Here is a 26,256-nt window from a genome sequence, read left to right on the forward strand (position 1 = left end):
GTGTGTGTGTGTGTGTGTGTGTGTGTGTGTGTGTGTGTGTGTGTGTCTCTGTGGCTTGTTTTGATTCTGGGTGCCTGGTCCTGGTTATTTGGAAATATCCCTAGAAAAGACATGAAGAGTTCTTCATGTCTTTTCTAGGGATATTTCCAAATCTTTGCTCTAACTCCATGTTCATCAAGTACCTTCTGATCTATAATCTTGTCTCCTAAATAGATTTACATTCCTGAAAAGATTACCTTGTGCAATGATATTCCCAGTAGTGTACCAGGAATAGATTTTTTAGAAATCTAGTTCCTTTTGGAAGTCAGTATGACTTAGTATCAAAGGACAGGATCAATGACTTAGAGCTAGTCCTAAAACTGCAAAGCTTACTAGACTTTGGATGCATGGTGACCTGAAACAGGATGTTTTCTTGACAATAAAGGAAAATATGCAATAAAGATAATATGATCTGCTTTCTTCTGGCTATAATAAAATATGACTCAACAAATACAAGTTGTCATAAATAACAACACAGTAAGGCTAAGACAACTGACTAAAATTTAGGGGAATTCTGTAAATTTATTATTTATTATATTCTCACTTTAACTTATTTTTGTTATGTTGTCCAAAAGAGTGAGGTAGATTTCTTCATCTGAAAACAAAATGGGTTGTACTAGATGACTTGTAAGGCCCTTTTCAGATCTAAATCTATTATCTTCTGACATTAGAAGCCATCTGTTCCAACATGTACATGAATAACTATCCTCTCTACAATTTACCCAACAAGTGGTCATCTAGTTTTTGTCTGAAGACCTCTAGTAATGAGAAAGAACCTACTCTCAAATATGGTCCTTAACTGTCATATCACATCATTGCCTCATATTGAGTCTACTAAACCATCCAGATCTTTTTTTCAGACAAACTCATTCCCTAACCACACCTCTCCCACCTTATACTTATGAAATATATTTTTTAAACCCATGTGTACTTTGCATTTATCCCTATTAAATTTCATCATATTAGAAACAGGCCAGTACTTTGGTTGTCAGTTCTTTTTGCATCCTTTTTGTACTTTCCAGTGTGATAAATATTACTTCCAGTTTTGTGCCATTTCAAAATATGATAAGGATGCCATTTATGCCTTTATCAAATTAATGAAAATGTTAAAAAATCCAAGATCAAAAACAGATCTCTGGGATGCTCCACTATCTGTCTCCTTCCAAGCCGACTTAACTATTGTTACTACTTTTTAGACCACAGGTCAAACTAGATCTGAATCCACCTAATTCCCACATCCCTCCACCTTTTCCACAAGAACATCATGAGATATTTTACCAAATGTTTTGCTAAAATCTAGGGACACTATATGATTACTCATATTGATAAGATCATGCATCCATTGAAGCATAATTCAAGAAGGAACTTAAAAAGGATAAGATGTGGGGAAAAAAGAAGACTTCTTAAAGATGTAGGGAAAAGTGTCCCCAAATTCTGGCACAGGCTTCCTTTTTCAGAAGCAAGTATTTTAGACAAGTGTAGGAAAAAAAGAAAATGAATGTAGCAGAAATGGAAATAATAAGGTAATTGTTATCTTGAAACTTGCTTATTTTAGCAGAAAGAATATGCATTCTATTTGTGAGGTTTGAAGACTGAAAAAGCACACAGTTATAAAGAGTCCAAAAACCCCAGGAATTAACACACCTTGTTAATAGTCTACTAGTGGTACGCTCTCGTTTTAGTTGGGTACCAGTTACAAAGTCACAGGTTTCAAGCTAAAGTCTTACATTATAATCCAATAATCCAGGAGAATGAAAACGTTGCAAGGTTTTTTCAGCAAAACTTTTGTCACAGTTTCCTATGAACCTCTTCCTTTGTTTTCTTCTGTGACTCCTTTGACTTACTATATGCATTCTCTTTTAGACACTTGAATACCACCGCAACCAGGGATAATCTTTCTTTTCTCCATATTCCTATGGCACTTCATGTCTACAACACTCATAGCTATCTTGTATGGCAAATGTTCATATATGTGTTATCTCACTAATTAAACTATATATTGTCCTTGAGAAGAGGGACTATCTTGCACTTTTTACTATCCTTCACAGCATAGGACCAAGCACATTGCCCCATATACTATAAGTCCACCTGAGATCATAAGCCAGTAATGATAATAATCTATGTTAAGATATTTTAGTTGGTATTAGTGCTAGAACCAAATTGTAGCATTTGGGGATTTTGCCATATTTAGTTTTGCCAGGGCCCAGATGGAAGTTTCCTTATCTTCACTTAATTATGTAATTAATGACTCATTCTAGGTTTCCATTGGTATAACATTTTTGCACATAGACCTAGTTTAGAGAATGGTCAATTCTCTATTTATGAGCCTGCCTATTTTCATGGCAATATTTTCTAGCAATAGAGAGAAATAAAAAAGACCTTGTTCTACAAAGATTTTAAAAAGTGAAATATTAAGTCAGCTTTACAGTCAAAAGATCATTACTATTCAATCGCTGGCAAGATCATGAACTCAAGAGCACATGTTATGCATATTGTATCTGAGATAGTTTTTGGCATATCTTCTGATGCATGCTATCTCTTTTTTCTGGGATTGTGTGCTCTAAATCTCTTTCAGTCCCATGTGGGCTTATGCTAAATAGCTGTGCAAGTCATTTTATGTCTCCAGATCTCAAGCTATTTAACAACAAAACAAAATGGACTAAATAGGACCCTTCCATTTCTTATCCTAATCTATTCCTATTTCACTCTTATGTGATAAAGTTATGTATACTAATAAAAAAACCAGAAATATTTTAATCTACGATAGTAACATAAATAACTGATTACTATTTTGTTACCAACATAGTACTTTATTTGTTGGCTCAGATGCTTTTTCATTGTTACTGTTTATATTAATGTCGTATTAAATGTCATGAATATAGAATAATTCCTCACTGAATCTATACAAATGCTTAATAATGGGTTAGTAAATGAACAAAAATGTTAATGGAGAGAAGAAAAAAAATTTCTTTGCCATATCAATCAATACGCTAAAATATTCATATTATGCTAAGCCCTTTCCAAATATACATTAAATTGTAAAAAAAAAAAAAAAACAAAAAAAAAACAACCCAGTAAAGGATATAGAAAAACAGGAATAAGAAAAGATTGAGATATGAACATTCACATTAAATTGATTAGGTTAGCAATGATACTAACAGGTAAGAAAAATTAAGAATAAGAAAAATTATACTCTAGGAAACAAATTTAAAGTATACTGAAGCTCAGAAACATGACTAGTTTTTTTTTTTAAAGCTGTTAACATTTTATATGCCAAAGCTTGATATCTATTGTCTTATCTTTTTCAAGTATGTCAAATATACCAATTAATATGTTAGTTTCTGTGAAACTGTTGATAAGAATAAAGCAAAATTTCCAGCTTTCCAAGTATAACCTACCAAATTATAACAATAGACTCTTTTTAGCTTCAGCTTAGCACCTACATTAATTATGATAATTAACATGCTACAGAATATTTTTATTCTCTCACTGGTTAAAAGAAGCCATCATTCAAGAAGTTACAATAACCTTTCCAAAAATGATAAAGATAGGATTAGTGATACACATTCTCAAGAGCCTCCTTGTGTTTTGTAGAATTTATTACATTAATGCAAAAGCATTTTTTGAAATGTATCTTGCAGGAAAAAAAAAACCTAATAAATTTCTGAATGAAAACGCATACCACTTGCCTCAACATAGCTGCTAACCAAAGATATGCTGATCAAAAGCACAAAAAATATATTCAACATCATGGAATTGAAGAATAATACATTCTAAGAAACATAAAACATTTTCTTGACTTATGTTTTCAAGCTACTTGTGAATTTCTATACAACTTCTAAGTTTGATTGTTTTTTTGTCCTGAGAAACATCATATGATGAACTGGTCAAACCCAAATCAGTGTTCATGAAACAAGCTATTTTACTTCAAATATTATAAAAGAGAAATGTTAAAAATCAGCAATCAATTCTCTACTTCAGAACAGATAAACAAATAATGTTTAAAAATATTAACTTGCATGAATGTACACAATCCATCAGAACTGTGATTTATAAAGACTAGAAAGAAAAAAGGGGAAAGGATGAAATATTATTTACAGTGGCACTAAGAGGGAAAAGCACATTTTCTGCCTGTGTTTTAGAAGCAGTTCAATTGTTTTCCAACAATAATCTTCAATTAGAAATTATTTTCTCAAGGACAATGTAACCCAGCTGGCACATACTTAAATCAAAAGGATATATGAAGTTGTCTGCTTTTCTCATTAAACAACCAATTGTGAGTATCAGATGACCAGATGTTCCTTTTGAAATGTCAGGATTAATATATCACCAGATAGAAATGAGAGAGATTAAAAGGCCAATAATGAATCAAAAATAAGAACACAGAGATGAATTAGACAAATGTACCCAAAGTAAAAATGAGACAAACCACTCAAGAAGTATTTGATTTTCTTTTTGACAACTGAACCATTATTGTATATATCCTTCAAAAACAACACTACAAAAGAGTGGGGTTTTGGGGTATCATTTAATTGAAAATAAATTTCAGACTTGGAAATTATTTGTAAACTAGACTAAGGATGTCCTTCCTCTCCTGCCCTTCTCTCCCTTTACTCTGGTGTTTTGGTTTTTTTTTTTCAAATAAAAAATACTTAACACTTAATCTACATTTTTTCAAAATCTCAAGGCAAAAAACTATTCCTAAATTTTTTTTACAAGTTTTTACAAGCTTGTATCCTCATAAGCAAGTAAAACTCTATGTAGCTCATTATAAGTGAACCCGATTTTTATCATTAATAAAAAGAAAAAAATAAGAGGTGGTTATTTACTTTACAAAAGGGTTCTTCATTTTATGAAAGCATTTACAATAACAGGCTTTCCACGTGCATTAAAAATAGAATTTACTGAAATTTGATTTATGTAAGACTATACAGGAGCACATCTAATGCATAAAGATAGCACTGTATATTCATACACAATTTACTTTGTTTTGCTATACTTTTGCTGTACTAGATCACTAAAATAGAAAAACGTATTGGCTTAACTGGATCTATTGGGTTCATATAATGTGTCATTGTTTATAACTTGATGTTTGAAATTAAAAAGGCCTTTAGAAGCTGAGGCTGACAGTGAAAAACAATAGACATGCAAGGTAAGTTTTCTCAGAAAATGTACAGGGATTTGGGAACTATCTTGTAGGAACAGAGCTTCAAATCACTAAGGTCTCTATCTCTCATATTCTCAGATTCCAATTAGTCATTGAGCATTCTCTAGTATAATTTCAGAATGTGAGGTTGGGGATGAGTTTGATGGAGAAATGGAACTGAATAAACACTTTCTAATGATTAAAATAGAGTATTAGTGCTGTAAAAAGCTGACAGGGATCAGAGTTGGCATCAAAGGAATTGTTGTGATTTCCAGAAGTCATTCTCCACAACTCTTTACAGCAAGGAAACCAGAAATGTTCGAGATCTATTGTCATTGTCTTTCACTCCAGATATTTCACACAAGTGAATACATTTGGGCAAAATGATAATTCTACTCCAACCTTTTCCCTCCATCAATATTTAATACTCTTAGATAAATTTAGTATTTATTAACAAGCATAATATTTATACTCAGATAAACTTCTTCAAAGCTGGTTTTTAAAATTATATAATACATATCATTTAAATAGTGACTCTTGCAGTGGTGTGCTGATGCCAGCTTATAACAGCTTGAAGAGTAAATTGTTAAATTTTCAGTTTAAGAATTTACACGTTGGAAATCAGCAAACCCAATGAATCTGGGGATAATTTATCATTTTATTGATTGTCTAGATTTAAGAAGTGATAAAGAAAATTTAATAATGCATATTAAACTTAAAGGTATGTCTTTTTCAGGGAAGCCTGAAAGTTAAAATATTTACCAGCACATTACTGCTTTTAAGACAACTCAGTCCACTTTTTGTTTTTGCTCTAAAGATTGTTTCAAGGAGAAAGTAGGTACAGAATTCTGGTTTTAAAACTTATAAAATTGAAAAATAGATAATCTGCAAAGCAGATATTCAGTCAAAAGACAAAGAAGAAACTGAAATATCCCAAAACTTAAAAGGTCTTCGTCCTTTAGAAAAGACTAATGCCAAACCCAACATGGCTTTTGAACTCAAGGTAAGTTCATATTGTGATTATATCAATCTATGAATGTGTATTTGTTGGATGATTAAGTACTAGAGTAGAAAGAATGTAGCCACTCAAAATATTCTTTACAAATAACAGGGAAAAAGAATAGAGTTCAGAAAGTACAATGTCAAGTTGAAAGAAAAAAACTACTTTTTCAGACTTCCCAGCAACATTATAATAGACAGAAACAACTAAAATAAATAACTGAGCTAGCATGGATTTACAAAGTGAATAGATGACTAAAAGAAATGGCTGTGTGAGATTTATTTCTACAGAGCGACACTGACGTGTAGTTTTGGTGTTTTAACATTGTACATATGTAATTTGTGTGATTAGTTCACTTAGCAGGTTATTCATTCTTCCTTATTTCAAAAAGCCAACATTTAATTGTCATAGGAGGTAACATATATAAGGCAGGTAGATGAATCTTCCAGTCAACATGATAATATTACAAGGCATGATCAAAGCATGGAGGAGTACCTCCCCATGTAGTATAGGCATGCCCACTGGTACCTTGCTGATTAGACGCAGGAAACTCACGATTATTGGTTGACTGAGACAAAGGAGAATTGATTCTTACAGTTTATAAAAGTAATCTAACAAACCAATGTGCTCTCTCCATCTTTCTGCACATCTCTCTTCTGTCTGTATTGATGTCTCTCTCTGTCTCTGTCTTCTCTGTGAGTCCCATTAGGACTCACTAGTTAGGTGTTGCCATTTATGTGCTACACTGGATTAATCAACAAACATTTGTTAAGTGTCTACTATGTGCTAGGCATTCTGCTACTAGAAGGTAGAGTAGATAGAGTGCTAGGCCTCGAATTGGGAAAACTCATCTTTGTGAGTTCAAATCCAGCCTCAGACACTTACTGGTTATATAATCCTTGGCAAGTCACTTAACCCTGTTTACCTAAGTTTTTTCATCTGTAAAATGAGCTGGAGAAGGAAATGGCAAACCATTCCAGTATCTTTGTCAAGAAAACTACAAACGGAGTCATAAAAAGTCAGACATGACTGAAAATTACTGACCAACAACAACATTGTGCTAAACTCTGTGGGTAAAAAGACAAATTTGAAAAGACCCTGCCCTCAAGGAGGTTTTATTCTAACGGGGAAGCAACAGGTACATACAGAAGCATATAAGGAATATATACAAAATAAATACAAGATAGTTTGGGGGAGGAAGGGCATTAGCCACTGAAGGGATTAGGAAAGGTTTCATGAAGGTAATGCTTGAGCTGAACCTTGAAGGAAACCAGGGTTTCCAAGAGGTGGAGGTAAAGAGAGAGAGTTAATGCAAAGGTATAGAGATGGAAGGTGGAATGTTTCATGTGAGGAACAGCAAATAGGCCAGTATGGCTGACCTGTATAGCATGTGACAGGGAATAATTTATAAGATTAGAAAGGTAGGAAGGAGCCAGGTTGTAAAGAGCTGTAAGTGCCAAACAGAGATGCTTACATTTTATCCTAGAATAAAGAGCAACTGAAGTTTATTGAGTAAAGGTTTAACATAGAGTGATCTGTGGTTTAGGAAAATCACTTTGGAGGCTATATGGAGGATGGATTGGAGTGGGGAATAATGATTCAGGCACACCAATTATGAAGCAATAGTCCAGGTGAATGGCAATGACAGCCTGAATTAGGGTGAAGCTATGTGAGTGATAAGAATGTAACATGCAAGAGAGATGTTGTAGCTACAGAAATGGTAAAATTTGGCAAGTGACTGGATATATGGGGTGAATGAAAGTAAGGCGTCTAAGATAACATCAAGTATATGAACCTGAGTGACTGAGATGATGTTGCCCTTGACAGAAAATGGGTGCTTGGAAGAGCAGTGGGTTTTAGGAAAAAAACAAAAAACAAAAACACTATATATCTGAATTCTTTTGTACATATTAGGTTTGCTATACCTATGGGAAAGTCAGTTTAAAATGCCCAATAAGTGGTTTGTGATGTGGGACTGAAGTTCAGCAGAGAGACTAAGGCCGGTTATTTATACCTAAGGAGTCATCTAGAAGATGATAATGGAATCCATGAAAGCTAATGAGGTCATCCAGTAAGACAGAAAAGCGGGGGGCGAAATCACACATCAGTGCCCTGGTTAATACTCCCAGTTAGTAGGTGTGACTCAGATGATGATCCAGCAAAGGAGACTGAGAAGTGATCAGACAATCAGAAGGAGAACTAGGAAAGAATGGTGTTGCAAAAACCCAGAAAGGAGAGAGAATTCAGGAGGTGAGAGTCATCAATAGTGTAAAATGTTACAGAAAAGTAAAGAAAGGTAAAGAAAAAGAAAAGACCATATAAGAGATCATCGGGCTGGGTGTGCAAGTGGCAGCAGTGGGTTAGGGGGGAGCACACTTATAGTCTCTGTTGCTGGGGAGCCTGAGACTCATGGATTGCTGGCATTCTAGAATTCCAAGCTGCAATAGGACTAAAGCTGATTTGATGTCCTCGCTATGTTGGAAACCATTACAGTGATTACTATGGAGTGAAGCCTAATCAGACTTCCTAAAGAGGGGCAAAGTGTCCCAGTCATGAAAAAATGGAATTGGTTAAAGTTTCTGTAAAGTACTGAAATTTGGTGTGTGTGTGTGTGTGCGTGTGTGTGTGTGTGTGTGTGAGAGAGAGAGAGAGAGAGAGAGAAGCAGATAATCTGAAGTTTTCAAAGAAAGAGGAAGTGTAGACATTGATGATAGATAGCTTTTTCAAGGAGTTTGAGAAGCAGAGGAAAGATATAGGATGATAACTAGTAGTGATAGTAGGATCTAGTGAGAATTTTTTTTTAAGGACAGGAAGACTTCAGTATGCTTGTAAACAACAGGAAAGGAACCGGTAAATAGGTGAAATTGAAAATTAGAAAGAAAGTATGATAATGAGAACAATCTATTGCTGGGATCAAGGGTACAAGTAAAGAGGATCGCCTTGACCAGCAGAAGAGCCACCTCAATCAGAGACTAGAGTAAAAGAAGGAAAGAGTGAGAAATGCTGCCAAGGATCACAGAACATCAAACCTCCTCATTTTACACATGAGGTTGAGAGAAGTAACTTACACAAAGTAAGTAGTAGAGTTGTAATTCAAACCTAGGTATGGTATTTTTCTTTATAAATTTCAAACTCATCTGATGGGGGTAAGCTAAATTGTTAGTACATTGAATAAATTTAGCATGGACCATGCCTCTATTCTGCCTTGCATTATCTGCTTATGATATTTATAATATAATTATGATAGTCATGACAGTAATTTTTATAGTCAAAGGCTCATTCTATGTTAAAGGCCAGGGTATTTTACCTGAAGCATACTAAAGAACATACTTAATATGTTATATAGAATCCAAGATATTATATAGAATTTTAGATTTTGTATAGCTGAAAGAATTAGGGCTCTATAATTGGAAAATGTTTTCATTCTAAGCCTGTTTATTACTACCTTATTTACGATTTGATTTAACAAATCACTTAATCTCTTGGGCAGAATTATAACTAAGGTAGAATGACTGGGGTTTTGTCCCAGTGTACCAAAATGTAGGGGATCCTCACACTCTTCAGCACCATAACAATATTTGAGCTTTGCACTTAGATAGGGGTAAGGAAAGGTACTGGACCTATGATTATATTGGTATAGAGAATTTCTGGGTGACTAAAACTCTTCTACAAATGGAAGCTGACAGCTTCTTTGAAATTTATAGTCTTCGAAAACTGCCTACATATCAACAAAATTCAACTAGGAAGCTATGGCTTATGGTAGATGGCCTACCTAGATTCCTCCCACCTCCTAGCAGCCCTACAACAGACAAGCTCTTCCCAAATGGGGGAAGGGGGAGGCAGTGATATCATGAATCACATGAATCATGATTCATGATATCCTGGGACTTTCTCCTCATAGAGCCCTGTGTCACAGGGTCTCTTCCTACCCCTCTCAATTGATTTTCTCTTAAAAAGCTGGTTTAAAGGACTATTACATGCTGTTTGTAAGGAGTATGTTTTTTGTGAAGCTAGCCCCAGGAGCCAAAATTGGTAGCTATAGCTCCCTTTCCTGAGCCTGTTTTCTCATCTGTAAAATGAGAGAGTTTGATTAGATGGTCTCTAAGTTTTTTTTAGTTCTAAATTCTGTGGTAGGGTTTCAAGGAAATTATCATTTTTATTCACATTAGGCTGAGAAATTCCTTAGGAAGGAGAGAAGAGTCTCTTCCAAGCCTATTTAATTCTTCCCTTCACCTATTCATCCCTTTGTTGAGATAAGAAACAACTGGCTGACACTGAATGAGTATTGCTATAGGCAGAATACTTTTTTATTAATGGTGTGCGTGTGTGTGTGTGTGTGTGTGTGTTGTTAAACCCTTCAAACAGCTACAGGGAAATTAGATATAGTGCCACAGAGAATGCTTGGATGTCTGGCCTTTTGAGGGTGAGCCTCAGAATGATCAGGCACTGTTCCCTACTACCCCAGGCAGTCATATGTACTGTTTTTGGGAATGTCAATGTCATTCATTTAACAAACATTTGTCAAGTGTATGCTAGAACACTGTGCTGGCTTCTAGGGGAGATACAGAGTTTAGATCAGACTACAGCCTTCCCCTAGTGGACCTTTCATTTTTATAGGCCCACAAATATGTTTTGGTGTTATTTGGGTGGGAGTTGGCCATCCCTAAACCTGAACTTTCTATTCTAGAACTTCATTCTAGGGCTACATTTATTTGTCCCACTCTTAGGTATACTCTGCTAGAAATACCTCCTTTTTGGAGCATTCATCATATTGATTAACTTAATTCCTCCTTATCCCCAAATGAAACGGAAAAGTATTATAAAATAATATCGCCTTTTGCTGAATTAGCATCTTTACTATTGAGGCTATCAAGTTATTTTTCCTGCTAGTTTGTAATAATAATTTCTGAGCAGCATGTATTAATGTTGTATTATTTGATAATTCTGCAACGTGATTTATATAAGGCAGAGGAAACACTCCATTTCAACTGATGTCCTAAAAACATTAAGGAAAATAGAAATGTTTAAAAAATTAATAGGATAAATGATGCTGAAAAAGGTAATAAATACCATTTTACTTGAAGAGCTTAAAAAGATTTTAAAATCAGAGGCATAGAAATGAAACAAAATAGTCAATATATTTATCTGACAAAACAAATTTTCAACATATTGATATAATACATATAATTCTAGCAGAGTTTTTTATTTTGACCTCTTTAGTAACTAAACTGCACAACTTTGGTTATGAATTGCTATTTGCTAAGCTTACGTTTTTAAGCTCCAAGCTTCTTAAAATTATCCAAATGCCATATTAATAATTTCATTAACTGCTAGTAAAACTTTGACACAAATGTGAGTATCTGATTTCTCTGGTTAAATGTTATTTGTTGTTGAATAAAGTCTGTTTCCTAATTATATTAAGTAGGCCATCAACTATTGCTATTGAAATGACTTATTCAGTATATCTTTATCTTCTCTAATTTTGGGGGGGGCGGGGGAGCGGAGTTAATGAAAAACATGCAGAATTTACTTTGAAAGAAAAATGAAAAGCTAGCTTTCAAGTTTAATGTTCTTTCCATAAATCAAAAAATTACCTCAATAAGCAATGCTATTTAAAACTGTTATGATATTTCAAATGTTGCTCAAGACATGTCAGGCTTAAAATAAGGGATATTTTCATAATTCTGAAAAAAAAAGCACACTAAATCAGTTGTCATGTAGTTTGAGAAATTTATTACGACCCATAATTTGTTAGAGAATATCTCGATAATAGGAATGCAACTTTAAACACCCTTTTTGCCTGTGATTTCATTGTGAGGAACTCCCAATATTCAACTTCCTCTATCTTTTCCTGGAAGAATTGAAACCATTATAACTTTTATATCTTCTCTGCATTTTAGAGTTTCAGAGAGCTGCCTGGGGCCCTGAGACATTAAATGACTTACAAGGTTTTCACAGTCAAACTAATGGGGCTTGAACTCAGGTTCTCCTGGATCACTGCCTTGTCATGGTGGAGGGGCTTGCATAGCTCAATGAAACTATGAGCTATGCTGTGCAAAGTTATCCCAAGATGGACAAGTCATAGTAGAGAGTTGTGACAAAAGGTCAGAACTGAAGAACAAAATGGCAAACCACTCCAGATTCTTTGCCAAGAAAACCCCAGGGACAAAATTAAAATGATAAGGGATATGACATTGGAAGATGAGCCTCTCAGATCTGAAGGTGTCCAATACACTACTGGGGAAGAGTGAAGGACAACTGCAAGCAGCTCCAGTACTAATGAAGCAGCTGGGCCACAGCTGTAAGGAAGATCAGCTGTGGAGGTGTCTGGTGATGAAAGAAAATGATGCCATAAAGATCTGATGCTGTAAAGATCAGTACTGCCTAGGAACCTGGAACATAAGCTCTATGAACCAAAGTAAGCTGGATGTGGTCAAACAGGAGATGGAAAGATTAGACATAGATATCTCGGGTGTTAGTGAACTTAAATGGACAGGAATAGTGAATTTAATTCAGGTGAGCATTACATATGCTACTACGGGGAAGAATCTACTAGAAGAAATGGAGTAGCCCTCATTGTCAAGAAAAGAGTAAGAGAAGCAGTACTGAAGTATAATCTCAAAAATGACAGAATGATATCTGTTCAAATCCAAGGTGAACATCACAATAATATCAGTCAATGCTCCAACCACAGATGCCAAAGAGGCCAAAGTTGATCAGTTCTATGAAGACCTAATATCTTCTAAAAATAAAGTCAAAAAGAGAAGTCACATTCATCATAGGGGATTGGAATGCTAATGTAGGAAACCAAAAGATAATTCAAATAACAGACAAGTTAGGCCTTCAAATACAAAATGGAGCAGGGCAGGGACTAATAGAGTTTTGTCAAGGTAACTCACTGATCATAGCAAACACTGTTTTTCAACCATCCAAAAGGTTGGTTTCTACACATAGATATCAACAGATGGTCAATAGAGAAATCAGGTTGATTATATAATTTTCAGCCAAAGGTAGAGAAGCTCTATATGGTCAGTTAAAACAAGACCTGGATCTGACTGTAGTTCAGATTATGAGCTTCTTATTGCAAAATTCAGACAAATTGAAGAAAGCAGGGAAAACTGTCAGACCATATAGGTATGTCCTAAATAACATCCCTTATGAATATGAAGTAAAAGTGATGAATAGATTTAAGTCATTAGATCTGGTAGAGTGCCTAAAGAACTATAGACAGAGGTTTACAATACTGTGCAGGAGCAGCAACAAAAAACATCCCAAAGAAAAAGAAGGTCAAGAAAGCAAAATGACTGTCTGATAAGGCTTTACAGTTAAGGAAAGAAAGAAAGCTAAAGGTAAAGGAGAAAGGTAAAGATATAGCCAATGAATACAGAATTCCAGAGAACAGCAAGGAGAGATAAGGTTTTCTTAAAGAACAATGCAAAGAAACAGAAGAAAACAATAGAATAGGAAAGAGAAGACATCTCTTCAAGAAAATTAGAGCTATCAAGGGCATGTTTCATGCAAAAATGGGCATGATAAAAGATAAAAAAATGGTAGTGTGACTTAACAGAAGAAGAAGAGATTAAGAAGAGGTGGCAAGAATAGACAAAAGGACTATAGGAGAAAGATCCTAACATTACCCATAACACACAGTGGTGTGGTTACTGATTGAAGCCAGACATCCTGGAGAACGAAGCCAAGTGGGCCTTAGGAAGCATTGCTAACAATAAGGCTAGTAGAAGTGATGGAATTCCAGCTGAGCTATTTAAAATCCTAAAAGATTATGCTGTTAAAGCATTGCATTCAACATGCTAGCAATTTGGAAAACTTAACAGTGGCCACTGGATTGGAAAAGATCAGTTTATGTCCTAATTCTAAAGAAGGGCAACTCCAAGGAATGTTCAAACTACCAAACAGTTGCACTCATTTCACACACTAGCAAGGTTATGCTTAAGATTCTGCAAGCTAGGCTTCAGCAATATGTGAACCAAGAATCACCAGAAGAGCAGGCCGGTTTTCAAAGAGGCAGAGGATCTAGAGTCCAAATCGGCAACATTCACTGGATTATGGAGAAAGCAATGGAGTTCCAGAAAAACATCTACTTCTGCTTTGTTGACTACACTAAAACCTTTGACTGTGTGGATCACAACAAAATGTGGCGAGTCTTCAAAGAGACAGGAGTATCAGATCAACTTACCTGTCTCCTGAGGAACCTGTATGCAGACCAAGAAGCAAACAGTTAGAACTGAACATAGAACAACTGATTGGTTTAAGACTGGAAAAGAAGTATGATGAAGCTGTATACTGTCACGTTATTTGTTTTAACACATGCAGAATGCACCATGCGAAATGCCAAGCTGGATCAATCAAAAGCCAGAATTGAAGTTGCTGGAAGAAATATCAACAATCTCAGATATGCAAATAATATTACTCTGAGGGCAGAAAGAGAAGAGGAATTAAGAAGCCTCTTCATGAGGGTGAAAGAGGAAAGTGTAAAAGTTGACTTGAAGCTTAACATAAAAAGAAACAAAACAAAAAACTAACACCTTGGCAACTGGCCCCATCATTTCCTGGCAGATAGAGGGAAGAGAAATGGATGCAATGTCAGACTTTATGTTGTTGGGCTCAAATTTTACTGCATATGCTGACTGAAGTCATGAAATTAAAAGACACTCATTGGAAGGAAAGCTATGGCAAATCTGGACAGCATACTAAAAAAGGCAAAGATATCACCTTGCCAACAAAGGTTCGTATATCAAAGTTATGGTTTTTCCAGTAGCAATGTATGGCTGTGGGAGCTGGACTATAAGCAAACCTGAACATTGAAGAATCAATGCTTTCAAATTGTGGTGCTGAAGAAGACTTTTGATCTCCTTGGACAGCAAGGAGATCAAATCTGTCAACACTTAAAGAAATTAATTCAGGCTATTCACTGGAAGGTCAAATCCTAAAGCCGAAGTTTAAATACTTTGACCACAAAATGAGAAGACAAGATTCATTAGAAAAGACTTCTTGTTGGGAAAGATGGAAGCCAAAAGGAAAAGGGGATGACAAGAGAATGAAATGGATAGATATTGTCATGGAAACAACACATATGAGCTTAGGAAGGCTTCGAGAAATAGTGGAAGAGATAAAGGCCTGGTGTGCCTTGGTCCATGGGGGTCGTGAGGAGTCAGACACAACTGAATGACTGAGCAACAACTTCTGACTTTTGAGGCTTGTTTTCTAATCATCATGCAAGAGATGTCAAACCAGCTGCCCCATATCACCCACAACATTTCCAAGTGCAGCCAGAACCAAATTAAAATGTAATTAGAAAACACTGAACAAAATAAATGAAAGTATAATAAAACATAGATAATATTAATATGTGGTTTCCTAAGTCAATATACATCCTGGAAGTATTCGTACATAGGGTTAAGTGGTCCCTGTTTCTATTTGAGTTTGAGACTACCATATTATGCCACACTACTTTTAAACCTATATGGTATCTTTATAAGAGTTAAGAGTATAGTGAAGGATTTTTTTTTAACAAAACACATGGTTTCATTGCTATGGGGAACTATGCTCAAAGTCTTTCTACCTTGATAGCTAGCATTTGTGAAAACATTTAATAGTTAATAGAAGGACTTTAGCTAGAACTTAGGAAATAAAATAATAACTTAGCCATAGCATAGGAAGAATACTTAACAAGAATACAGCACTTAGCTTGGGTAGTTATGAACCACTCTCATCACCAAACAGAAACCATCTGGTTAAAGTTTCGTATCAGATTTCTACCATGGTGGGGATTGGGGGGCTAGGGTCTGATGACTTGGGCTGCTTTGGTCAACCTCCCTAGTTACAAGGGTTTTGATTTCATGTAGGTGAGCTCTTTTATCCCTTAAATGACCAGGAAGACAAATCAAAGACTCGAGCCTTGATCTCCCGAACAATCAAATATTGAGGCCAGTTTCAATACTTTTTAAAGGAAAAGATCTAGCCTAGCCATGGTAGGAGATACTAGGAGATATTTCTCCTTTTACAGGCCACATGAATATAATAAAAATGATGATACTACCTAAATTGATTCATAGATTTAGTACTATACTTATCAAGCTACCAAGGAAATATTTTATATAGCTAGAAAAATAATAGCAAAATTTATTTGGAGGAACAAAACGTCTACAGTGTCAAGGGAAATAAAACATTAGGAATGTATTGGGAATAGGACTTCCAGATCTCAAAGTACATGATAAAGTAACAATCATCAAAAACTACTGGGTACTGATTAAAACCTAGAAAAGTAGATCAATGAAACAGATTAGAGAAATAGGGAAGAATCATAAACAACTTAACTAAATAATTCACTATTTTATAAGCCCAAGAAAATAAAAACTCCCCATTTGATAAGAAAATCAGGGAAAAGTAGAAAGTAGTTTGAAAGAAACAAGGGTTAGACAAGCACAATTTACACCATATACAATAACAGGCTCAAAATGGGTCCCCAATCCTAATATTAAAAATAATTAAATGAAAACTAGATCAGGTACTTTTTATAACTATGGCTAGGGGGGTAATATCTCTCTCCCCTCAAAAGGGAGATAATCACAAAATATAAAATAATTTATACTAAATGCAATAAAAACTTTTGCACTAAAAAAATGCAACAAGGAAACTCTGATATCCAAGTTATATAAGGAACTAATATGTACATATAACATATAACATATAACTTATTCATATACATAACAGTTCTCAAAAGAAGAATTGTAAACTCTTAACATTCACATGAAAATTTCTCCAGATCACTCATAATAAAAGAAATTAAAATCAAAATAATTCCGGGGTTTCACCTCATTTCTAGTAAATTGGCAAAAATGACAAAAGATAGTAATAGCGTTGGAGGGTTGTGGTAAGATAGGTATATTGATCCACTGCTGGTGGAGCTGTCAATTGGTCCAACAACTGAAGGAAGCCATTTGGAATTATGTTAAGAAAGTGACCAAAATGTCCATAATATAAGAGAGATGCCACTGCTACACATATACCCCAAAGAGGTTAAAGACAGAAAGGAAGGTCCTACTATATTTATAATATTTATAGCACTTCCCCCCTTTAAAAAATTCAATTTTGTTTTCAATTCTGAACTTTCTCTCATCCCCTCCCCAAACTACTGAGAAAGCAAGAAAAAAAGAAACTCATTACAATTATATACAGTGAAACAAAACAAATGACCACATTAGCAATGTCCAAAAAAGAAAAAGAAAATATGCTTCAATATGTACTCTAAGTTTATCAGCTCTTAAATGTTTAGCATGTTTCATCATGAGCTCTTTGGAACTGCGGTTGGCCATTTTGTTAAAAGTTCCTTAGTCTTTCCAAATTTATTATTTTAACAATATTGCTCTTATTGTATAAATTGGTTTCCTGGTTCTGATCACTTCACTTTATATAAGTTCACACAAGAATTCTCAGGTTTTTCTAAAACCATCCCTTTCATCATTCCTTAACAGTATTACATCACATTCATACACCACACTTTGTTCACTCATTCCCCAATTGGTGGGCATCCATCCCCTCAGCTTCCAATTCTTTGCCATCACAAAAAGAAAAAAAGAAAAGAAAAATAAGTATTTTTGAACATAGGAATCCTTTTCCTTTTTCTTTGATCTCTTTGGGGTATAGACCTAGTAGCAGTATTACTGAGTCAAAGAGGACAGTTTAATAGCCATTGGGCATAATTCCAAATTGTTTTCCAGAACGGTTGAACCAAATAGTTCACAGATCCACAAAACTACATTAGTATACCTGTTTCCCCACACCCACTCCAGAATTTGTCATTTTCCTTTATTGTCATCTTAGCCAATCTAATAGATATAAGGTGGTACCTTAGAGTTATTTTAACTTTCATTTCTTTAATTATTTATGATTTAGAACATTTTTTAATGTGGCTATTGATAATTTGGATTTCTTTCTTTGAAAACTGCATATTCTCATTCTTTGACCATTTATTAATTGTGGAATAGCTTTTATTCTTATAAATGTGTCTCAGTTCCCCATATATCTTAGATACATACCTTTATCACAGAAACTTGCTGCAAAGATTTTCCCCTAGTTTCCTGCTTTTCTTTTAATTTTAGCTATACTGGTTTTATTTGTGCAAGTTTTTATATTTTATGTAATTAAAATTATCCATTTAACTTCCTGTGAACCTCTCTGTCTCTTGTTTGGACATGAACTCTTCCCCTAGCCATAAATCTGACAGGTAAGTTCTTCCATGATCTTCTAATTTGCTTATATCACCTTTTATGTCTAAATTATGCTGGTATCCACTGTAAGATATTGGTTTATACTAGTTTCTGCCAGACTACTTTCCATTTTTCCAAATAGTTTTTGTAGAATAGTGAGTTCTTGCTTCAATTACTGTGATCAAACTGTGATCAAAGCTGTTATCAAACAAGAGGTTACTGTATATTTACTGTGTATCTAAAAGGTCACTACAATGACTGCAGTCATGAAATTAAAAGATGCTTGCTCTTTGGAAGGAAAGCTATAGCAAATCTGGTCAGCACACTAAAAAGCAGAGATATCACCTCGCTGATAAAGTGAAGTGCCCCAGAGAACCAGTGCTAAAAGCACAGAAAACATCCCTATCAAACTTGCAGATGGTGCACAAGGAGGGTTAACTCACATGTTTCCTCCTATATAAAATAAGGGTAAAGGAGTCTCTGAGATCCCTTCCAACTCTGTATATATATGGTATGCCAGGGTCAGACTCCAAAGGAGATCTTAATAGGCTACAAAGCTGAGCCAAATCTAATGAAATAAAATGTAATAGAAATAAACATAAAATCTTGGGTTTAGGAAACCAACTTCACAAGTTCAAGATGAGGGTGTTATAGCTAGATAGCAGTTTGATAGAAAAAAGATCTAGGTATTTTAGCAGACTATAAGTTCACTAGAAATCAGCAGTATGATATGGCTTCCAAAAAATATATGCATAAAGAAAGGCTTAACTTTCAGAATAGGAGGGAAAGTACACAAAATCTGCTCAGTCCTGGTGTACTTCACCCTCAATAGACCATATCTGGAGTACTCTTCTGAGTATTTTTCTGGCAAGTTCTGAGTAACATAGTTTAGGATGATGGATAAGCAGGTGAGCATCAAGAGGAGGGTAACTAGGATGGTAAAGAACCTCAAGATCATGCCATACGAAGATCAGCTGAAGAAATTGGAGTTTTTTGTTTTTTTTTTCTTTTTATCTTGAAGGAGAAAACTTGAAGGGGACACGACAGCTACCTTCAAGTATTTGAAAGGCTGTCATTGGAAGAAGGATTAGATTTGTTCTGTTGGACCCAGAAGGCAGGACCAGGAAGGATGGATGGAAGTTACACAGAAGCAGATTTTAGCCTGATATAAGGAAAAAACTTCTTAATGATTTGTGGTTTTGAATGAACTGCCTTGAGAGTAAGTTTTCCCTCACTAGAGGAATGGCTGGAATACCATTAATCAGGTTTATTGTAGGGGAAGCGGGGTTCCTTCAGGTATGAGTAGGATTTGATGGCATCTGGTGTCCCTTCCAACTTCTTAGATCGTATTTATAAATTCATACTGAAGTTTATGATCCTATAAGATTCTTCTAACCTTTTCATTAGTTTCTCAATTAAGGTGTATAGAATGCTTAAGTTGTCATTTGAAAATAATATTTCAGCATGAGTTTAATTTTCCTTAGAAGTCCGAATCAATTTCTTGTCGTTGTATAAGAGAGCAATGCTTTCATTGTTTTAGGTGCATCACCTCTCTTCTTCTTTCCCACTGGAGGGACTATACAACAGTGACATCATAGGATCAAAAATTTAGAAACGGAATGTGACTTAAAGGTCATCTAGTTTAATTCCCTTATTTGAGGGAAGAGAAAATTGGGTTTAGAGAGGTGAAGTGACTTGCCCAGGGTCACAGTGGCCGAGCTGGGATTTGAATCCAGCTTCTCTGCTCCCAATCTAATTCTTTCTCCTAAACAATGCTTATAAAATGTAATAACAACGATTTAGCCTTCTGATATCAGAAAGTGACATCTTGATTAAGTAGCCGATTTCAGTTAAATTCAACATATTCCTTTAAAAATATGTCCATTATTATTCATTTCTCCAGATTTTTGGGAAGTATTACTTTCATTCATGTTCTTGTTCGGCCTCTTTTCCTTAGTGATATTCAAAGTGAAATTCAAAATGATGAAATTTAAAGTCAGCTGTGAGGATTTTAGTAGGCTTAAATCAAATAATGGCTTTGCCTTGAAAAAACATTTTAGGGTTTCCCAAGGGGCCCTGAGAGTAAATGGCTTTGTAGAATTTTAGTTTGATCTTGTTCAGTATTGGAGGAAAAATTTTTGATTCAATACAAAAGGATATGGAACAAAAAGGGCTTTTGATTAGATGCATCCTATTATTGAAATTTTCACAAAAAAATGATGCACCAAAATTTTATCTCATTAGCTACCAAACTATCTAGTGATGTATACTATATTATTTCTATGACCAACTCTATTCTGTGGCAAAAGACACACCTTTTACACACATCTTTTCTCCCAACTATAATTTCCTACCCTTGGCTATTAAAAATAACTTCTAGAACTTTTGGAAGTTCTCTTTTGGCAATGGGTAAAACAGAGGGAACACAAAACTACAATGAAGTAGTCCTTCTGAAGGTGAGAGATTCAAGATTTATCTAAGTCAGAGCATGTGTGGAAGTGGGCATATTTGGATGGGAGGAGAAATTCAACTAATTACTCGTATCACATGCACCCAAGGAAAAAATGTTTACCTGGTGGTGCCACAGTTAACCTTTTTTCCTTGTTGAGCCGGTACCCTTGGATGATTTCACTCAGGGAAGGGGGGCCCCTCAGAAGAAAGGATTCTGTGGAGGTGGGATCAGGGGGGACTCTTAATAAATGCTGTTGGTAGAAAGCCCCTGAAGTCCTGGGATGGTTCTGATCACAAAGGGAAGGTGAAAATTGTCTTGCAGGAGATCCAAGAAAAATACATATAGAAAACAAAAGAGTTTTACTTTAATTACCTTTCAATACCTTATGAGTGACAACATCATTTTCATTGTGATTTAATTTGTTGAACATGAAAAACAAGTAGTTTTGTTAACTTCTTTTGTTTCTAGTGCTAGACACAACCATGTTTTATAAACTCTTCTGGGTCAAAGAAGAGATTTATTTTAAGGTAGTCAGGTTGGGTCTCCAAAGATACTCCTAGCATTTGATGGTGTATTGATGACCCCTAAAATGAATTTTTTTTACCGTGACTGAAAATATACATTCAAGACTTTCTGGCTGAGGGTGACAAATTCCAGTCACTAAGTAATGCACAATTAAATTTTTTTGATGAAAAATTCACCATGAGAATTAAAATGTACTGCTTGAATACTGAAAGTATCTATTCCATTTTAACCAGACACAGACATTCTCTTTTAGCCAGCCATCATTTTTAGCAATACGAACAAAAGTTTTCAAAAAGAACAAGTTCATATGCTTGTCTCAAAGAAAAGAAAACAGCCAAGTAGCTCAGTTATTGTACATTTTGCTCTTAGGGTTTCAACACATCTAGAACCCCATATTTCTCTCCTCTTTAACTCTTTTTGGGGAAGGAAAGTTACATTCATGCAAACAGGAAGTAACCAAAAAAACTGACAAGACAGGTAAAAATTGTTATGATTAGCCCAAGGAGAAATGTAGAAGCATAATAATCAGGAATTTTCTTTTTACTTCAACTACCCAACATCCACCCACCTTCTCACTTCCCCTCCCTTTCCTCCCCTAACAAGAAAATATTGCTGCTTTGAATAGATTTAACTTAAATCTGGCCACTGCACTGTACTGTAAAGATTACTGCATGCATACCTTTTCCTCTGAGTGCCACTGCTGACCAGTATGTTTGGTGGCTGTGAGCCCTGACTATGCAGGAAGAAAGTGTCAATGGTGGGCACGGTGGCTGATGCCTCCCCACTTACTTTAGGGCTGCCGAGCTTGTTCTTTCCAAGCTTGCCTTTGCTTCGTCGGGACTGCTCATGGTCAAACTCTAAATCCTCCAGTCGCTGAGTCAAGGCGAGTTTTTGCTGGATAGCCATCCTTAAGAGTGAATTTAGTGTCTTCTTCTCATCCTCTGCAGCTGCTAACTGTCTTTGCATCTCATCCAACTGGGTAACATATTCATCACATCTGAAGTCAAAAGAGAAATGTGTTCATGACAAAAGTTTGGTAAAAGATGATAATGGTCAGTATATTTGGACCTTACTTGATAAATCTAGGATCCTAAGAGCCTGAATATACATGTTTTTAACCACAGAGACACTGCTGCATGCTTTTTTTCTCCTTTTTGACATCCAAGCTAGACGTATGCATTTATTTTTCTGATACTACATATTCTACTTATAAATTAATCTTGATCATGTTGTCTTGTAGGCTTGAACTGATTTATTTCACCTAGACAGCAATCATGGCATGGATAATTCACTGAAATGGACTTACTAACTTGAAATGGAGAAAAGACATATTAGTTTTGATGCCCAGTTAATCTTTTTGCTTGTACTATAGAAAATACCTATGGGTACATTCATGTAATCCAGTGCCAAGGTTAGATTTTGTCATGCAAGATGCCTTACTGCTAAGTTCTAGCTTATTTTTGATTTCCTTTCCCTGGGCACTAATGGATGTATCTGACATGTAAAGGTTGTGTTTTTGTCTTGTCAAATCAAGATGCTTCCAAAAAGGAGAAACACAATGGGAAGCAATATTGTATGGTACAAAAAGTACTGGTTCCTGAGTCAGAGGATATGAGTTCAAATTTCATATTTGTTCCTTATTACTTGTGTGATCTCGGGCAAGTCACTTACCCTCCCTGGGCCTCAGTTTTCTTATCGGTAAAATGAGAGGATTGTCTTAGATGGCGTTGTGCCATCTAGGAATTGTGCTATGTATGTTTGGTTTTTTTTTCTCATGAGATAAAAATTCACATCATTTATGGTCACCTACACTACAAAATAAATAATATAGATATGGTTTCTGTCTGAGTTTTGAAAGGAATTCAATTCAATAGACATTTATTAAACACATACTTACGCAAGATACTGAATTAGATGCTAGACACACAAGACAAAAATGAAAGAGTCCCTATTCACAAGGAGTTTGCGTTCTGCTGGGGAAATATATCATGTAAGCAGAAATAGGCAGCTAGGTGGTATAGTGGACAGAGTGCTGGGCCTACTGTCAGGAGGTCAGAGAAACCTGAGTTCAAATCTGACCTTAGACACTTACTAGCTGGTTGATCCTGGGCAAATTAATTAACCTCTGTTTGACCAGTTTCCCCATCTATAAAATGAGGATAATAATAGCACCATATCTCAAAGCTGCTGTGATGATCAAATTAGATCACTGTAAAGCACTTAGCACAGTGCCTGGCACATAGTAAATAAAAGATGTAAATATTAGTTATTATTATTGCTACTATTATTGTTACAAGTAAATACAAAAAAAAATTCCAGGAGAGAGAAAGCATTAATAACTGAGAGACCTTGCTTGGGGGGTGGGGGAGGACAAGTAGAAAGGGACAGAGAGAATTTGGAACTTAAAATTTTTAAAAACAAATGTTAAAAATTATTTTTACATGTAATTAGGAAAAAATAAAAATAATATTAAAATTTTAAAAATATGTATTGAATTGAATTGAAGATATACAATATATACAAAGTAGATACAAAGTAATTTTGAGTGTTGCTAACACTTGACGGATCAAGAAAGGGCTCATGCCAGAGGGGGTTGAGTTAAGCCTGGAATGGTGATAGGAATTCTAAAAAGGCAAATATGATCAAAGAAACCACTGAACAAGAAGAGGACTAGACATTTCTCTCATCCTCATGACCTCCAAAACAGAAATTATGGATTATGGATAAAGCAACTTCTGCTGTCTCTATGGTCTAAGACATTGAGAATTCAAAGGAAGGTTAAAAAAAAAAAAAAAACCCATGATCTGACACTAAGCTCACTCATCACCTCTCCCTGATGCAAGGCCGCAGTAGCAGACCTAAGGACCAAGGCTTGCAACAAAACTCAACCCCACATCCTGGTCCCCACTCGCTGTTTCTGTTGCCATGAAAACCCTGGCTCCAGGCTGCAAAAATTTGCTTCACAACAGTCAGTACCATGCTCCCCTCAGGAACAAAAGTGTGCTGGGTGCTAACAGCACTATGGCAGACAACTCCACAACACCAACACTGCAGAGCTCTGACCTTCTGGTGCTGGAGAGGATAACCCCACAGCATCAGCATGGCAGCTCTCTGAACTGCCAATGCTGGCCCAGAGAACTGAGAAACAGAGGGCCAGGACATTGTGGGGGGTTCGGAGAGGCACTGTGCAACATTCCACTAAGCCTGAGGGAAAGAGCTCAACCTCCAGCTGGGGCCAATCTGTCCTCAAAAGTCACTTGAAGCAGAGACGTAAGCTTGTGAATTGTGAATTGCCCAGCGTGGGAGAAGGCTTTGAGAATCAGTCCCAAAGGAAATCACCGTCAAAGAAGACAGAATCAGAAAATGTGCAACGGGAAAATGAGGAGGAAAAAAAATTCCAAAATTACCAAAGAGTTCAGGGAGAAAAAACCCATAAGACCTTGAAGATAAACAAATAAAGAAAAAAAATTTAAAAACAGAAGGAAATATGACCCCCAGATTTAGTAAACAAAATTCAAGCATCCATGTATAAATACTGCAAAATACTTGATAATATTGATCCAATATTTGGTAAGACAGAGGATCACTTCATCTTAGAATTTGTAACAGATATGGGGAGTTAAGTTAGGCATAATCTGCCAGGCTACATATGGGCATAACTATTTCAGAGAAAGAATAATTAGGATTCCATGATTAAAATTCTAAAAGGGAAGTCATCCAGAGGGATTTATTTACTCTTCTGAGTTTCTTTTGTTTGGGGTGTTCCGGTTTTCTTTCTAAAAGAAAAAAAGTTTTAAACACCTATTTATTATTGAAGTTCTTTTGAGGAATTTTAGGAGAACTTGGAACCACAACACATTGCTCCTGAGGGGTTTAAATGAGAATTATAAAAGCAGAATATATGTCCTGCACAGTAAAAAGAATGAACAAAAGAGACAAATCAGAATCTCACCAAAGAAACAAAAGTGGAAATGCAAATATACAGAAGTAAAGGACAATCAAGAAGAGAAGTAAAAAATAATAACATTAAAAGAAAATATGCTCACTATACAAGCAAGACAGTGATCTCATAGATAGGATAATGAGCAACAACTATCATAAGTTTCCCAGAAGAACATTACAGGATAAAAATCATTAACAACTTATTGCAGAAAATAACAGAAGAGCACTCACTGCCCAGAACTTCTGAACATAGAAAATGAAATACAAATTGAGACTTCATAAATTAACTCCAGAAGAAAGTGGTTTTAAATTTAACAACAGTGGTTAAATTTAACAATTCAAAAATAACAAGTTCTGTTAAGTGATCAGGAGAAAAGATCTTGAAATACAAAGAAAAGGAAATTTGAATAATGCAAGACAATTCTATACTTACCAGAAAACATAGGAAGGAATGGAATAATGGGTTCCAAAAAGCAATGGAGCTCAGGATGCAGCCCAGGGTGACCTACCCTGCAAATCTGAGCTTAATCATAAATGAGAAAAGATGGACAAATAATAAAGAGGTGATTGAAGCATGTTTAGAAAGAAAATAAGAACTGAAGATATCATTCACTCCTTGAACACTCCAAACAAGAGAAATACAGAAAAGTAAATAAACGCAGTAAATAAATTTTTCTGGTTAACTTCCCTTTTAGAATTTTAGTCCATGGAATTCTAACTATCCTCTCTATGAAACAGTAAGTTATGCCTATATCTAGTGTTTATGGAAGATTATGCCCAAATTAACTCCCCATGTCTATTACAAATTCTAAGATGGACTGGTCACTATCATTTATATTTTAGCAACCAGTCCCTCCTTATCGGTGAGAATCAAAGCCAGATTATCAGTTCCCCTCACTACTTACTCCTCCTTTTGAAAGAGGAG

At 35.4% G+C, this 26,256-nt stretch overlaps 1 protein-coding gene across 3 annotated transcripts in view; it reads right to left on the bottom strand.

Annotated features, from left to right (window-relative positions):
• The window catches only part of BICD1 (BICD cargo adaptor 1), a 221,942-nt gene that overhangs the window by 21,490 nt on the left and 174,196 nt on the right, over positions 1-26,256 (bottom strand). Inside the window, exons 10-11 of one of the 3 annotated variants that reach the window (XM_027844386.1) lie at positions 22,069-22,386; positions 20,985-21,178 (exon numbers count right to left, since the gene is read on the bottom strand). In XM_027844386.1, the coding sequence (XP_027700187.1) occupies positions 20,985-21,178; positions 22,069-22,386 (512 nt within the window). Of the gene's footprint in view, positions 1-20,984; positions 21,179-22,068; positions 22,387-26,256 lie in introns of those variants that run through there. The other 2 variants (XM_027844384.1, XM_027844385.1) reach the window with 2 other exon arrangements.

Source organism: Vombatus ursinus, unplaced genomic scaffold (assembly GCF_900497805.2).
Source record: "Vombatus ursinus unplaced genomic scaffold, bare-nosed wombat genome assembly UNPS02014941.1, whole genome shotgun sequence".
In the NCBI taxonomy this organism is placed as follows: domain Eukaryota; kingdom Metazoa; phylum Chordata; class Mammalia; order Diprotodontia; family Vombatidae; genus Vombatus; species Vombatus ursinus.